Source organism: Ochotona curzoniae, unplaced genomic scaffold (genome assembly GCF_017591425.1).
Source record: "Ochotona curzoniae isolate NIBS_2020 unplaced genomic scaffold, NIBS_Ocur_1.0 contig_908, whole genome shotgun sequence".
Lineage (NCBI taxonomy): Eukaryota > Metazoa > Chordata > Mammalia > Lagomorpha > Ochotonidae > Ochotona > Ochotona curzoniae.
Window position 1 is genome coordinate 6,783,112 of NW_024466607.1, and position 13,864 is coordinate 6,796,975.

At 51.4% G+C, this 13,864-nt stretch overlaps 1 protein-coding gene across 1 annotated transcript in view; it reads right to left on the reverse strand.

Annotated features, from left to right (window-relative positions):
- Positions 1–7,788: 7,788 nt before the first annotated feature.
- LOC121165890 (uncharacterized protein C3orf20-like) overlaps positions 7,789–13,864 on the reverse strand; it is a 32,560-nt gene continuing 26,484 nt past the window's right edge. The window contains exons 12-16 of the mRNA XM_040994898.1: positions 12,026–12,329; positions 10,932–11,039; positions 9,695–9,837; positions 8,808–8,948; positions 7,789–8,223 (exon numbers count right to left, since the gene is read on the reverse strand). Coding sequence (XP_040850832.1) covers positions 8,151–8,223; positions 8,808–8,948; positions 9,695–9,837; positions 10,932–11,039; positions 12,026–12,329 — 769 coding nt within the window. The 3' untranslated portion in view covers positions 7,789–8,150. The remainder of the gene's footprint in view (positions 8,224–8,807; positions 8,949–9,694; positions 9,838–10,931; positions 11,040–12,025; positions 12,330–13,864) is intronic.

Below are 13,864 nucleotides of genomic sequence, written 5' to 3' on the forward strand. Positions count from 1 at the left end.
GCATCTCTCCTGGCCTTAAACAAAACCCAGTTCTGGCCGCCCTCCCCATCAGGAGCCCTATCTCCATCCTTCCAAACACTGGGGTCCTTCTCCACCTCAGACCCTATGGGCTCGAGCTTCCACACATGCGAACCACCGTCTCAGTCCCAGCTTGCTCTGCTGGGCAGTCAGAGAGCCTGTGATACCCAGCTGGTCACATTGCTCCTCTGGGCAGCACCCCCTCTGCCCCATGCTCTCCTTACTCAGATAAAAGCCAAGTGCTTCCAGTTACTCAGCCCTGTCTCTACAAGCTGTCAAACTCACCCAGTTCCCAGCCTCCAGCTCCACTGTGCTGTGCTCCCACCCCAGGGCCTTTGCTTGGAAATCTCCTTCCGACATTCACATGGCTCATCCCTTACTCCTTCAGGGCTTTGTCCAATGGCCACTTCCTCAAGGATGCCCTCCCTGCTTCATTTGCCCTCTCAGCACTTATCATCATGGATGCACTGACTAGGTTTGGTGACTTGCTCATTACCAAGGGGTTTTGCTTATTGGTGTCCACTGCTATGGTCTGGTAGAAGCTGCACCCTATATTTGGGGTTTCAGGTGGTAAGAGGGCCACCTGCTTCCCACTGGCTGCCACTATTGTGGTCAGCCCATTTTCACTCCCACTCAGCTCCTGGGACATTTTCCTGGGGACAAAGCAGAGTCATAGGGTCTGACTTGGGGCTAGTGGTTAGAGAGCCATAAGGAGCTGGTGATCTTGGAATGGCCTCTACCCACTGAGGAGAATTGGGAATGAGCTATGGTGGCTCCAGGGGGCTGGAGAAGGCCACAGGCCCCACAGGGATCCCTGGTCAAACCTGCCCTGGCCCAGATCTGGCCCCACATTTCCTGACTCCCAGGCTTCGGTGCTGGGCCAGAGTTCTCAGTGTGGATGGCAAGTGTGCTGTGTTCTGCATGATGGTCTCCCAGGGGTACCCGCCTTCGAGGCCCACTGCAAGGCTTCTCGTGCCCGGTAGCTGGCAGCCTTTGGGAGCCTCCTGCTATCAGGGCTTAGAGGAGGGATTCCAGGCAGAGTATGTTCTAGAAGAGAGAACTGTTTTGCAATAAGGGTCTTGTGCTACCTTCTGTGACTGAGGTAAAGGAGGTGAGATGAGTCCCAGGAGCCCGCACAGGGGCCACAGTAGAAAGAACTTCCCTGGGTGCTTTGGGACTCAGTCAGCTCCTAGATCAGGGATGATCAAAGCCAAAGGCTGTGGCCACCTCTTTCCCACCAAAACTCAATCAGTTGGTCACATAGTCATTCAACAAACATCCACTGGGGACTTTAAGCCAGGCAGCAATGGCATTGTGGAAAGATGAGATCTCGACTTTGCCTACAGGTGGCAGGGAAGGCTGAGCAGATGGAGAGGAGGGGCCCTGTGGAGGCCCAGAAGAGACCTGGAATCTCACTGGGCTTAGGAAGTTTTCCGTGAAGGGTTAATGCCTGATTGAACTATGAGGTGAGGTAAATCTGGTAAAGGCACCGGGAGAAAGAGTTGGGAAAGAGCATTCGCCAGGCACTGGGAAGCCTTGGAGGGTTTTGAGCAGGAGCATGCTGGGGCCCGACTGTGCCATGAACAAGATCACTTGGGAGGGGGCCGGGTGGAGGCAGAGAGCAGGTGAGTGTGGCTGTGTGGGCAAGTGGAGCTGCTGTCTCAGCAGGGGCAGGGGCAGCTGGAAAGAAGATAACTGGGCCAAAGAATCAACAGATCCACACCAGGGCCAAATGGCCAAGTGTCTGTGAAGGGCAGCAGATTCTGCGCTGCCATATGTCTTAGTCCATTCGTGCTGCTACAGTGAACTATCCAAGGCTGGGCACTTTATAATGAGAAGAAATTAATGGCTCATAATCTGGAGATAGGGATGTCCAAGGTCAAGGTGCCAGCAGGGTCAGTGGTTGGGAAAGGGCTGCTCTTTGCTTCCCAGATGGTACCTTGTGAACTGCATCTTCCTGTGGCAGAAGGTGAAAGAGCAAGCTGGCTGGACACTGTGGCTTCAACCCCACGTGCAAAGGGAGGAGTCCTGACTGAATCACCATTAAACACCTCATCTCTGCAAACCTTCACCTTGGCTAGTAACTTTCAACACTGGGATCTTGGAGGGACATGTTCAAACCTCTGCACCTGATCCTCCCCTCCCATTCCAGGCAGCTCAGACTCCACTGACAGTTGCCATGGAGACCTGGGACTCAGCGTCAAGGCCTAAGGTTTGCATTTGAAGCTCATCCAGTTGAATCCACTTTCCAACTATGTCTGCCACTGTTCCCTTCATTTCCCTACTAGCCAAATGCACGCCCAGTGGCACCCTCCTTTCGCCTAGCCTCTGCCGGCAACATCCCTTCTTATTCCTACCCCAGCTTCCTCTTCCTCCCAGCCCCGCAGCAGGACAGACCCAGGTCTGAATTCCTGGAGAAAGTTGTTACTTTATTTTTCTGACACCCCCTTCTCCCATGTTTCTCCCTTTCTTCCTCCTTCTTTTTCCGCAATTCTCTGTCTCAAGCACAGGATTTGTAATCCAAGGGTTTGTGTTCAAACCCTGGCTCTACTACTCTACTGTGTGCTTCTGGGCAGGTGAAGGGACTTCCTGGCATCTCAGTGTCTACTTCTGCAAAGTGGAGGGCATGGAATACTGATATCACTTGAATTCAGGACCTATTGCTACAGCACTGCAGAATCAAGACAGCGTGGATCCACAGAGGCCAGAGCATGAGCTGCATCCTGGATGAGGAGGCAAAGGCTACACCGCATGGAAGGGCAGAGCCTTTGAGGCTAAGGTTGCCAGAAGAGCCCTGTGTGTGCAAACCCTGAACACAAAACCTACCTTCCTTAACCACCATCAGCTCACAGTGGGTCATTCACAAAAAGTACCACAGGCATCTATGACTCACCGCAAGGGTAAGAGAAGGCTGAGGAAGCAGGTGGAAGGGTGAGGCAGGCTGCTGTGCTCTTGCTTCCAGAGGGTACCAAGGCACTTGCCAGGACATGGAGTCTGGACCAGGTCCTGCTCCGTGGCCGACAGGCTGCAGGGTCATGGGCCATGCCTTTTCCCACCTCCAGCTTCAGCTCTCCATTTGAAAATGGGGTCAGGCTATAGAGCACTGAAGTGGCACCACATGACCACTGCGGGTGAGGTCAGTGCCTGGACATGGCAGGATGTCCAGAGGTGTGGTCTCTTCATGGCTGACCTCTGGGAGGGCTCAGCTTTGCCACTCTTCCATTGTCAAGCCCCCAGGCCTGGTGTGTAGTGGTTGCATGTTACTCATCAGTGACTGGCTGGCCAGGGGTCCCACACCCCTGGCCCAGAGCCTATGAGAATCAGCTGTGGGGATGGGAAGAGGAAGGCTGCAGGCAGTGAAGACTACATAGGCTGGTGAAGGTGCAAACCTGCCTCTTAAACTCTCCCTCTGCTTTTCCTCTTGGACTCCTCCCTTCTCCAGGCAAAGCCCTGCCAGAACTGTACCAAGAATTCTTGCCCTTAGTGGGTCATGGACCCAGCCTCCAGCCCAGTGACCTGCAAACCTTTGTGATGACTCTCCCCAAGGAAGAAACACATTCCACACAGTGAAGGCAAATAGCGAGAGCCAGCACTCACATGTTGGCGAGTCCTCTGAGTGCCCCTCCAGCGTGTTGCTCCCAAGGTGGATAAGCACATGGAAGTCCTGCTTGAAGAACATGGCCCAGGTCATGTGGCTGGACAGAAGGTCCCAGATCCTGCGTTTGAATCACAACATTCTTGGGTGACTGAAATGGAGGTGGTTACCTTACCCCATGCAAGGTGCTAACATATTTTCTAGTCAATTTTTTCTGCATCAAAATGCCGACCAGGACCCACTTGAGTGGATTATACAGCTCCCCAGCAGGCCACAGTCTGCAGAACAGGCTGTCAGAATCAGGGTGCCTGAGAGTGCCACTGGCAGAGCCCAACCTTTCAACACTCCCACCCCTACCCCAGCTCCCACTCTGCTTTCCCTCCCTCCAACCCCACAGAACCCAGCAGCAGCAATGACCACATGTGAGCCGACAGCACCTGGGCAGCAGGGGTTCCCAGTGGCCCACAGACCTTGGAAGGGGGAGAGAGCCAGGGTGGGGTGGCCAGCTCCAGTCTTGCTGGCACAAAGTCATTATGATGCAGCCAGCAGAGGGGCCTTGCCTGCGTGGCTTCCATTTCTGAAGCCTGAGCTGAGGGGTGGGGGAGATGCTCACAGATAGGGGAGATGCTGCTGGTGGGACTGATTCTTTATTTCTGTGTCTTGGCAGGCAGCCAAGCTCCTTCGCCCTTGCAGGAGAGGAGACTGAAAGGCAATGGGCATGGTGGGCGGTGGCAATGGGAGAAGGCTCTGCAATCATTATTGATAGTTTTTCTTACATTTACAGAGCATGAGCTAAATCCTTCCTCTGCGTCATCAGTTCCAATCTACCTGGTGCCCATGGGAGGTTACTGTAATCATCCCATCTTACAGTCCAGCAAGTGGAGGTTTGGAAAACAAGGCGCTTGATCATTACCTCAGGGCATGCATGGGAGGGGGAGTGTCAAGGGAAACAGGATATGTTTAGTTGGGAAGGGGGAAGACACTCTCAGGTGCAGAGTAAAGAGCATCAGTGGCCTCAGCAGCATGGACTTACTCGACATTGTGATGAGTGTGCGTAGACATCCAGGGCTCCCAGCAAGCGACCCCATCCTTGCAGACAGTCTTTCTGTCCTGGCACTGAGTCTGTTGTGTTAGTAACCTCTCTGGTTGTCAAGCAGATGCTGTGTGTTTATGACCCCTTCGTCTCTGCCTAGAACCTGGCCTGCAACTTTTCACAGTGAGAAGGCAGCTTGGAGGTCGCTCTGTGTCCAGCTGGTCGCCGAGTCTACATTAGTTCTGGTGGTTTGTCTGTTGATCCTGCTTGCTTTCCCGCAGGGATGATTACATCATCTGAGGATAGTAACAGTTTCATCCTTGTATGTCTTGTTTCCTTTTTCTTTTTAAAGATTTATTTATTTATTTAAATATGAGAATTACAAAGAGAGGGAGAGAGTGAGCTCTTCAATCTATTGGTTACCTTCCTAGATGGCCATGGTGGCTCAGTCAGAAACTTCATTGAGGTTGCCTGTGTAGGTGGCAGGGGTCCAAGCACCTTTTCTCATACTACCAGCAGGGAGCTAGATCAGAAGTAGAGCAGCTGAAATACAACCAGGAGTCCATATGCGATCCCAGTATCACAGGCAGTAGTTTTACTTGTGATGTCACGATGGCAGTCCCTGTTTTTCTCATTAAATGCTTATTTACTTATTTTCATCTGCTTGAAAGACAAAGCAAGAGTGAACTATTTATTGACCAAATTAGTGCTTGCCACTTGATTTTCCCCCAGAGTCCTCTTGAGTTTTGCCCAGTGAAGATTTTCCTTGCTTGCTTGTGAGTTTTTGATATGTAACAAATGGGATATTTGATTGCTATTGTGTAGAATTTCTATGTGTTTTGAACAGATGTTTTTCTAGGCCATTGAGCCCACGGTACTACTGGACACAGAAGCTCTGTCCTTGACTAGCTGCTCCCAGCCCCTGGTCTGGGTCCACCTTCACACACAGCGATGGAGTGGAGGGGACAACCTGGCTTTGGCACCAGGAACCTTGCCTAAAGCTGTAGTGGACCGACGTGATGTCCTTACTTCTCTGGACCCTGGTCTCCTGCTTTTATAAAGTGGAAGTTTGGGAGGATTCCTGGGGTTCTTTCTCATTGGCTGTTCTTCGGTAAGTAGACTCGGATCTCAGCTAGTATTCCCCTATCCCAGGCTTCCCACTCAGCACTCACTGGTAAAGGACACACGGTGCCCATTTCCCAGAGGCTCTCAAGGCTGATGACCACCCAGTCTCCCTGGCAGGAAATCAGGGGCCACTAACTTTCTTGCTGGTTTAGAGAATCCAAAGCAAAGCCACCTAGCTAAACCTGCCCTTAGGGCTTTGCCTTTACGCCACCCTCTTGTCCTCTAGAAAGGCTTGTAAAGGCTGAATCTCAGGAGGAAGAAAGACTGCTCCATGATGGCAAAGATCAGTAGTAAATTGAAAGTGGCTGAGTTGGAGCCAGCTGAGTTCAGAGAGCTGCAGTTAATGAATGATGCCTGCAAGGGCCAGAGCAGCAGCAGCATTAAGTGCCATGTGTTTATCATCTCCAGGACATTCACTTGAATCAGACTGAACTTTTTGCCTTTAGAAAGCCTTGGCCTCCGTGTTTCCAAAGATGATGGGAACGAGCTTACAGGACAAGTTCAGCTACTCTGGTGACGAGAACTCAGCCCTCCCTCAGGCCTAGCTGATCGGAAGCACTGTTGAGAGGTGAAGCCTGGTCCCCTTCACCTGGTGTTTCTAGGGAGAAGAGGTTTCCACCTTTCTGCCTCCTCCCAGGGAACAATCCAAGGCCCTGGGCAGCCACCCGAGCAGGAGGGGTTTGTGTTCACAGGCAGCTCAGATCTGCCCCTGAGCATGACAACCACCTGGGAGGGGCCAGGGCTGGTCCTCAGAGCCAGGAGCTGTGGCTTGTGCACCAATGTGGGCCAAGGGACCCTGAGGCAAGATGCAGGTGGCAGGTAGGAGGCTGTACCTCAGACATAGGCCTTACCTGAGACCTCCATCTTTAAAGCCTCTGCCAGGCCCTGCCTGGAGGTTCACAGGTCACCTGGGAGGACAGAGGGAGGACATTCTCCCCTTGACTTCTGACCCTTGTCAGCCTTTGTGCTTGGAAGGGGAGCAGGGCAGGTGGTTAGACCCCCCAGGATCCTCACAAACATTAAGGCCATGAAACAGCCAGGCATGCAGGTCTAAGAGCACAGCAGGCCATTTCAAGTCCGTTGCTAGGGGGACAAAGAATTTAAACAATTCCTAAAAAGTATATGAAGCTGGGCCTAGCACGTTAGCCTACCGGCTGGAGTCCTCACCTTGACCATGCTGGGATTACATATGGATGTGGGTTCTAATCCCAGCAACCCTGCTTCCCTTCCAGTTCCCTGCTTGTGGCCTGGGAAAGCAGTTGAGGATGGCCCAAAGCCTTGGGATCCTGCATCTGCATGGCAGCCCTGGAAGAGGCTCCATTTTCCTGGCTTCAGATCAGCATAGCTCCGGCCATTGCGGCCATTTGGGGAGTGAATCATCAGATGGAAGATCTTCCTCTTTGTCTTTCCTCCTCTCTGTATATCTAATTTTCTAACAAAAATTAATCTTAAAAATATATGAAGCTGAGCCTGAGGAAGCAAATGCTATGGAGAAAGCACACTAATTGTGTACAACACATCACCCAATGCCACTTGAAGGCCAGGCCCCAACCCTCCTCCAGGCTCAGAGAACAAAGCAGATCCCCCGAGACCTCACTCAGCTCCGGAGCTGGTGGCTCAAAGCTGATGGTCACAACAGCCATCCTGTCAGGTGCAGCAGGGATCCAGGACAAGATGGCACATGATGCCGCATCTACCGAAGGGCACAGACATTGGTCCTGCCCAGAGGCCACAGGGGTCTGTCTTCCAAGTACCATGGAAGGTCCTGGGTGGCCTTGGACACTCCATTCTCTGGCCGTCCTCCTCATTTCTTCCTCCTTCTCTCTCTTCCTCCTCACTCTCCTCCTTTTCCCTGTCTATTCTCTCTCTTCCTCACACTGTCTCCATCTCTGTCTCCTCTCCCATCTCTTCAGCTTCTCTCTTTGTTCTCCCTCATCCCTCTGTTCCCGCTCACCCTCTTTGCCACTTGGACAGGAATTCTGAGCCCTTCCCCATCCAGCAAATGGACAGAGGGAACTGTGTATCCTATTGGAGGTTCCCCCAGAGTCACATGTCACTGATCTTGGCCCTGTGGTGCAGGAGGTTTGTTTCCTGCACTGTCCCCAGGGGAAGTTTTGGGCTGGGAAACTAAGGGTTTAGTCTGGCAGAAGCTGTTGGGGCCAACAGCTCTATAGGAGCCAGACTAAGTTAGGCCTGTTCCAGGCAACCCACAGCCTCACCCAGACACTGGAGGCAGCTTGCTGGTTTATTGCACCAAGGATCAAGGCTCAGAGGAGGAGGGTTGGAGACTGAGGAGCCAGTGAGAGGCAGGGTGTGCAGATGGGTTTCACCAGTCACCAGGGCTGGCATACGTCCTATGTTCTTGTTTCTTTCACATGGTCAACTTCTTAATGCCTTTCTGCCTTTCTTGAGTTTGCTGGGAGTATGTGTCTCCATGTCAAGTTGCTTGGCCCTAAATATTGAAAGAGAAATAAGCATGCGCCAGGACATGTATGGTAAAGGATGGGACTGTGCCTGAAGCTCTGGCTGGCTGGGTGTGGCCTTCTCCTTAGTACATACTGTCCTGTATGCTGCTACCACCTGTAGGCACAGTGGCACAAAGGACCTTTCTTAGAGGGGCACGGTTTTATTTTCCTATCTTCCAATCAAGCTCATGAAGTTCATGTCCTGCTACCATCAAGCTAGTAGGCTTTTGACTGAGCCAGCAAGGGTTTTGTAGCGAGGTACCAGGTAAATGTCAATCTTTCTAGGTGGATAGGTATGGGATGTGGAGTTTTGCTGTGATGTATACAAAAGTTCTCCATTTCAATCCCCATATCCCCAGACCGCATTCATGAGCTCTATGGAGCAGTCTGGATGCCCAGCAGGACACTGTGTTTATAAACCAAAATATTTTAGGCAGTGACTCATGACTAGGGAGGAAGGGACCAGCACAAGGATATAGATGCGCATGGTGACCTTTGTGACCTGTGGAAGAGCCAGGGGCCCTCTGTGGGCCATATCCACTCTACCCATCCCAGGTCAATGGTAACTTACTTCTTGGCCACTTCAGCAGCAGATTCCTTCTCTACCTCCTCCTCTCCTGTGATCAATGAGGAGAAGCTCCCTTCAAAATCATCCGACAAGGCTCTCCTGGTTGATCCAGAACTCTCTGGGCTTGGGCTATAGGTTGATGAACTGCAGGGGAGACATGGGGGAGGGCATTTTTCAGCAGTGGCAGAGTCAGAGGGGCCTTCAGTGTACCACCTGGTCAAGAGCCAAGAGCAAGGGTATGGCTGCTCCTCCTCCTGAGGAGAGACAGGGAAGGGAGACTCTAACCTCCCTGGGACCCACGGGAGGTCAGCTTCCCTGGCTTCTCTCCAAGGAATGATTAGTCCTCACTCCTGTGCAAGCCGTACCTTAGTTTTCAAGGAATCTTGAATCTGGAAGAAGACTTAAGCTAGCCTTTCCTCTCCCAGGGGCCTGAGCTTACATCATACATGACCCATGACCATGTGGTCCAAATGGCATACCCAACACAAGCAGGCATGGAAGTACACACAGGGTGGGACAGGGATGCAGCTGGGGCCTCTGCCCATCCATCCCTGTCCCTACTTGACTGCCCATCAGACACTGGCACTGCGACATGGTGCCCATGTCCCTTCCTCAAAAGCATTCTTTGTCCAAACTTGTGTCCCAAAGAAACCTGCAAGTGGCCTCATGTGTTCCTCACCATTGCCTTATCTCTCTCTCTATGCTTTGCCCTCTGTCACATTCTCTTGCTGCAGTCTCTCCAACATGTGTTGCAAGCTGAGGTTTGCTTCCCCAGCTCTGCTCAATGCCCACCTCACCACTTTCACCACCTGCTCCCCAACAGAGCCCATCTCACAGCCCCAGGCTGTTCTCGTCCCAACCCTTCCCTCTCTGGGCTTCTCCTGTCTTACTTGAACTTGTAGTTGTCTGGGAGGAAGTAGCCCATCTTGCAGTCCTGCTGTGTGCGGGAGATCTGTTTGAGCAGATTCTGCTTGTTCAGGCCATATCCATTGAACACACGGCCCCCGAAGAGGAGTTTCCCCTCAGAAAACATCTGTGTGCAGACAAGGAACACATTCGTATTACAGCAAGGACTGTAGAATGGGGAGTTCTGTGGCTTGGAGGACAATGCCAGTGCCCGCTCAGAACCTGTGTGAGAACGTTGGCCTTTGGTAGCTTGGGAACGGGCCTGGTCTCCCTAAGCTGTCCAGAGAGCTGTGCCTGTCCTGGCCCCTGGCCTAGGTCCACAGAAGAGACCTACTTATTCCTGTTGGGTGAACATGCACCAATGTCATCTCACACATAAACGCTTCCAGACTACTGAAGCTAGAGGGTATCTTCACCACTAGAGAGCTTCCAGTCACCGGCCTACAGCCATCTCACTGCCGTGTCCCTACCCACTTGGGGGGGTGCAATGTTCAACTTGTCCCATGGTACAGGGCCCTTTGTACCTCCATCATCTGCACATTGTTTTCCATAACACCTGTCCAAATAGTTCTGTGCAACGATATCCATCACAATATGTTCATGCACGATCAGCCCATCTAGTCCCTCCCCCAAGTAGACCTAACCTTGATGTTTAAGATAAAAGCAATGAGAGAAGAAAGAGGAAATGGTAAACTCTTAGCAGTTATGTGGCTATGGGGAAATGCTTATGGGATTTGGATTTACAAAGCAGGACCCTAAGTAAGTATCCATATAGAAAAAGACCACAGAGGCCAGACACTGATACATGGGGTAGGTGTGGACCAGTGGGTGCCCAGGGCATTTATGCATCACTATCAGATTAATACATGAGTTGAGAAATAGGAAATGTAATTATTTTTCTACATCCTATTTTCTAAGTTTTCTGTAATAAACAAGCATAACTTTTCCAATATATTCTTCTGAATACAAGGTCAACTACAAACTAACAGATGGTGAGAATCTGACTCTATGGGTTTGCCATCAGTCATCCCAGTGTCCTGAGATGGGGATGTGTGGGCTCCAGCTGGATTAGGAGCTGGGTGGCTCTGTCTTTGTGCTCTCTGAGCCTCAGCCTGGGTGGAGAAAGGATCCTATAAGGCCCCTGCCTCCCCTTCCTTCCACATCCATGGTTCTGCAAGGGCAGGCCACGGGCCAGGATGTTCCCACAGGTCTCCAACTCACCAAGACCATGCCCTGCACCACAGCATGCTTCTTCACCAACAGGGGAGGGGTCTTCTGCAGGGGGCTGTCCAGGTCATACTGCAGTAGGCGGTAGGGGTCATGCCAGCACTGCCAACACAGGAGTGTGGGGTCAAGAGCAAGCACTTGGATGACCATGTTCTTGGTTGAGTTGTGTCCCTGGCTGGGGCTCCTAGTCCCAGAGCCCTGTATTTCACTGCCTCCTTTCCCTTACTTAAGGGATCTTTAGTTCTTCATGCACGCTTTCCATGTTGATCCCAGAGGATGTCCCCTGAGTTATTGAGAGCCATCTCTTGGGCAAGGCCATTGCTGAGATGCAGCTCCCCTATGCCACATCTAACAGACATTCTCTGCAAATTAATTCTATGTGCCTTCAGATTCCTTTAAAGGAATCTTCTCTCACAGCAATTGTGGGCATCCAGTATTCCACCTCATTGTCCACTTTAATGCACACCACAGCCTCTTCTGGGGATACTCACTGCCTTCTGGATACCCGCACCTTATGGGATGGCTCCCCTGACTCCAGGAGGCAGAAGGCACAAATTCCCATTTTGGTGCGAGCCCAGAGGGGACCCCAACCTGGCCCTTTGAGGATATTCTGCAGCTGCTTCCAGCTGTGCAATCTCAGGGCCTGACTGGTGCCTGACTCAGTAGCAGGTAATAGGGCCTGACACAGGCCAAGCACACAGGGCTATTAATCAATATTCTTTAACCATTTACCTAGTCTTCATGATCATCTCTTTCATAAATATGCACACCAATAAATGCCCACAGCTGTGGTCAGTGTCCCAGATAGCAAAAACAGTGCCCTGGTTTTGTCTCATGACTTTGAAAAGATGCCTGCAGTGATGCTCTGACACTTATCCTGGGACAGGACAATGAATGGGAAACTAAGAAGAGAGTTAAATAATTGTGGACAGTAGGGTAAATATGTGTAAAGGCTATATGATAAGGAGAAATGGAAGATGGTACCTTGTCAGTCCGATGTTCAGCCAATTTTAGAGTCAGGTGGATATTTGTTTAGGATACCTTCTTACCCTTGTCCCTTGGGACCTCCTCACTGGGCCCAGACCTACCTGGAGACAGGGTGAGGCACGGCCCCGCTGCTGGTGTCTATAGAGCGTGTCTAGAAGCCACTTGAGGTGGGCCGTGCTGCTGGGGTTCTGGCTTGAGAGTATCCCAATCACAAGAACCTGGTTGGGGTCTCGGGGCAGAGACAGGAATCGCTCCAGCTCCAAGTCAGACACCAGGGGCACCTTGGCTATGCACCTGCAGCCAGCTCGGGCATCTTCTTTGCACATGAGCTTCCGCAGCACCAGTGGGCAGTCTGACGGCGAGGCCACCCACCTGGTGGAGCTGCGTACCTCCTTGGTCTTCCCTCTGTAAGCAAGAGCATACTGGCCAGGGGGCTCTCATTGGACAGGGCACAGGGCACTGCCCTCAGAATACCAGAGGAGTGAAGGACCCACTGCAGAGGCTGGGTTGCAGGCAGAGGTTAGTCTAGTCTCCACTCCCAACATGCAGCTCCTCCTTCAATGGACCTCTAACCCCTCTGGGCTGCATTTCTTCAGGTGCAAAACAGGAATGACAAGTCACTTCCTCATCCATCCATACAGTCAAGAGATGCTTTGGAGGCCTCCTTCACTGCTTTTGGCCACACCCATGTCCCACACCATCTATTACAAGTCTCTCCTGGATACATTCAAGGCAGAGCTAGGATCTAACCACTTCTGTCTTCCACTCCAAAGGTTGTGGTCCCAGCCTCCCTCATTTCTGACAGGTTCTGGTGGGTCTTGCGCTTTCTTCCCTGCCCTCTCTTCAGTTTGTTCTGCGCAGAGTTGACCCCAGGATCCATTACAACCCAGCGACATCACATCACTCCTATCCTGGAAACTCCTGGGTGTCTTCCATCTCCCACAGCGCTCTCCCAGGCTGGATGGGATCTGGTTCCCTGTCCTCAGCCCCCTCGTGTTCTCCTTCTCCAGCAATCTCAACTGTTCTCCCCATGCTCCAGCTACAGGGCTGTCTGAGCATGTGCCTGCCTCAGGGCCTCCAGGCTGGCTGTTCTTTGTGGCTAGTTTGTTGAAGGACTGCCCTCTGCCCCCCCCCCCCGCAAGCAGACCATCAAATGTTCTAGGACCCTGAATCTCAAACATTTTTGGCATACATAATTTTGCAGAAGGCAGATTTTCTGCTGAGATAGCAGGCCACTTGGTTGGCCTGGAGAGCCATGCCTGGAGAAAGCATGCCTGGAGAGGTGTGAGGCATCTGTCATCTTCTGCTTCCTTTAGTGGTTGTGGTCCGAACCTAGCTGAGTACACTGTTCTGTTAGATTCCTTTTTCTAGTTAGATCTGCTTATTTACTGGTATTGGTTCCTGTAACTCATATTTACTTATCCTGTTGCCTGAGACCTGGCTGGTGATTGTTCTCTAAATTCCTTGTGATCTATTATTAGAGTAGCATTTATGTTATTATTTAGTTACCAATAACCTTTATCTGCCTCCTTGCCCTGTAAGAATTATAGAATAAGTTGCCCAGTAAAATTCAGTAAAGTGTGTATTGGTTCATCTTGTCTTTGCATCCCCTGTGTCCCAAATTCTTCTTGGTGCAGATAACACACCTCGAGTCCCCGTCCCCAGTAGAATGACCTCTGAGACTGGTTGAGCCACATCACTGACCTTTCCACTTTTTCCAAATGTCTTTTCAAATATCAGTGTCCTGGTGAGACTTTGTGACCACTCTACGGTGATCCTCCATTCCAACACTCTTTCCCCTCCATTACGTCTTTTCCCTGGAAGTATTGCTTGCTATCTGTGGTAATATATTTGTGTTATCTATTGTTATTACTGTACTTTGTCCCACTGGATCTTGTGGAGTGTTTGGCTCAGTGGAATCTAATATCAGCACTTGACAA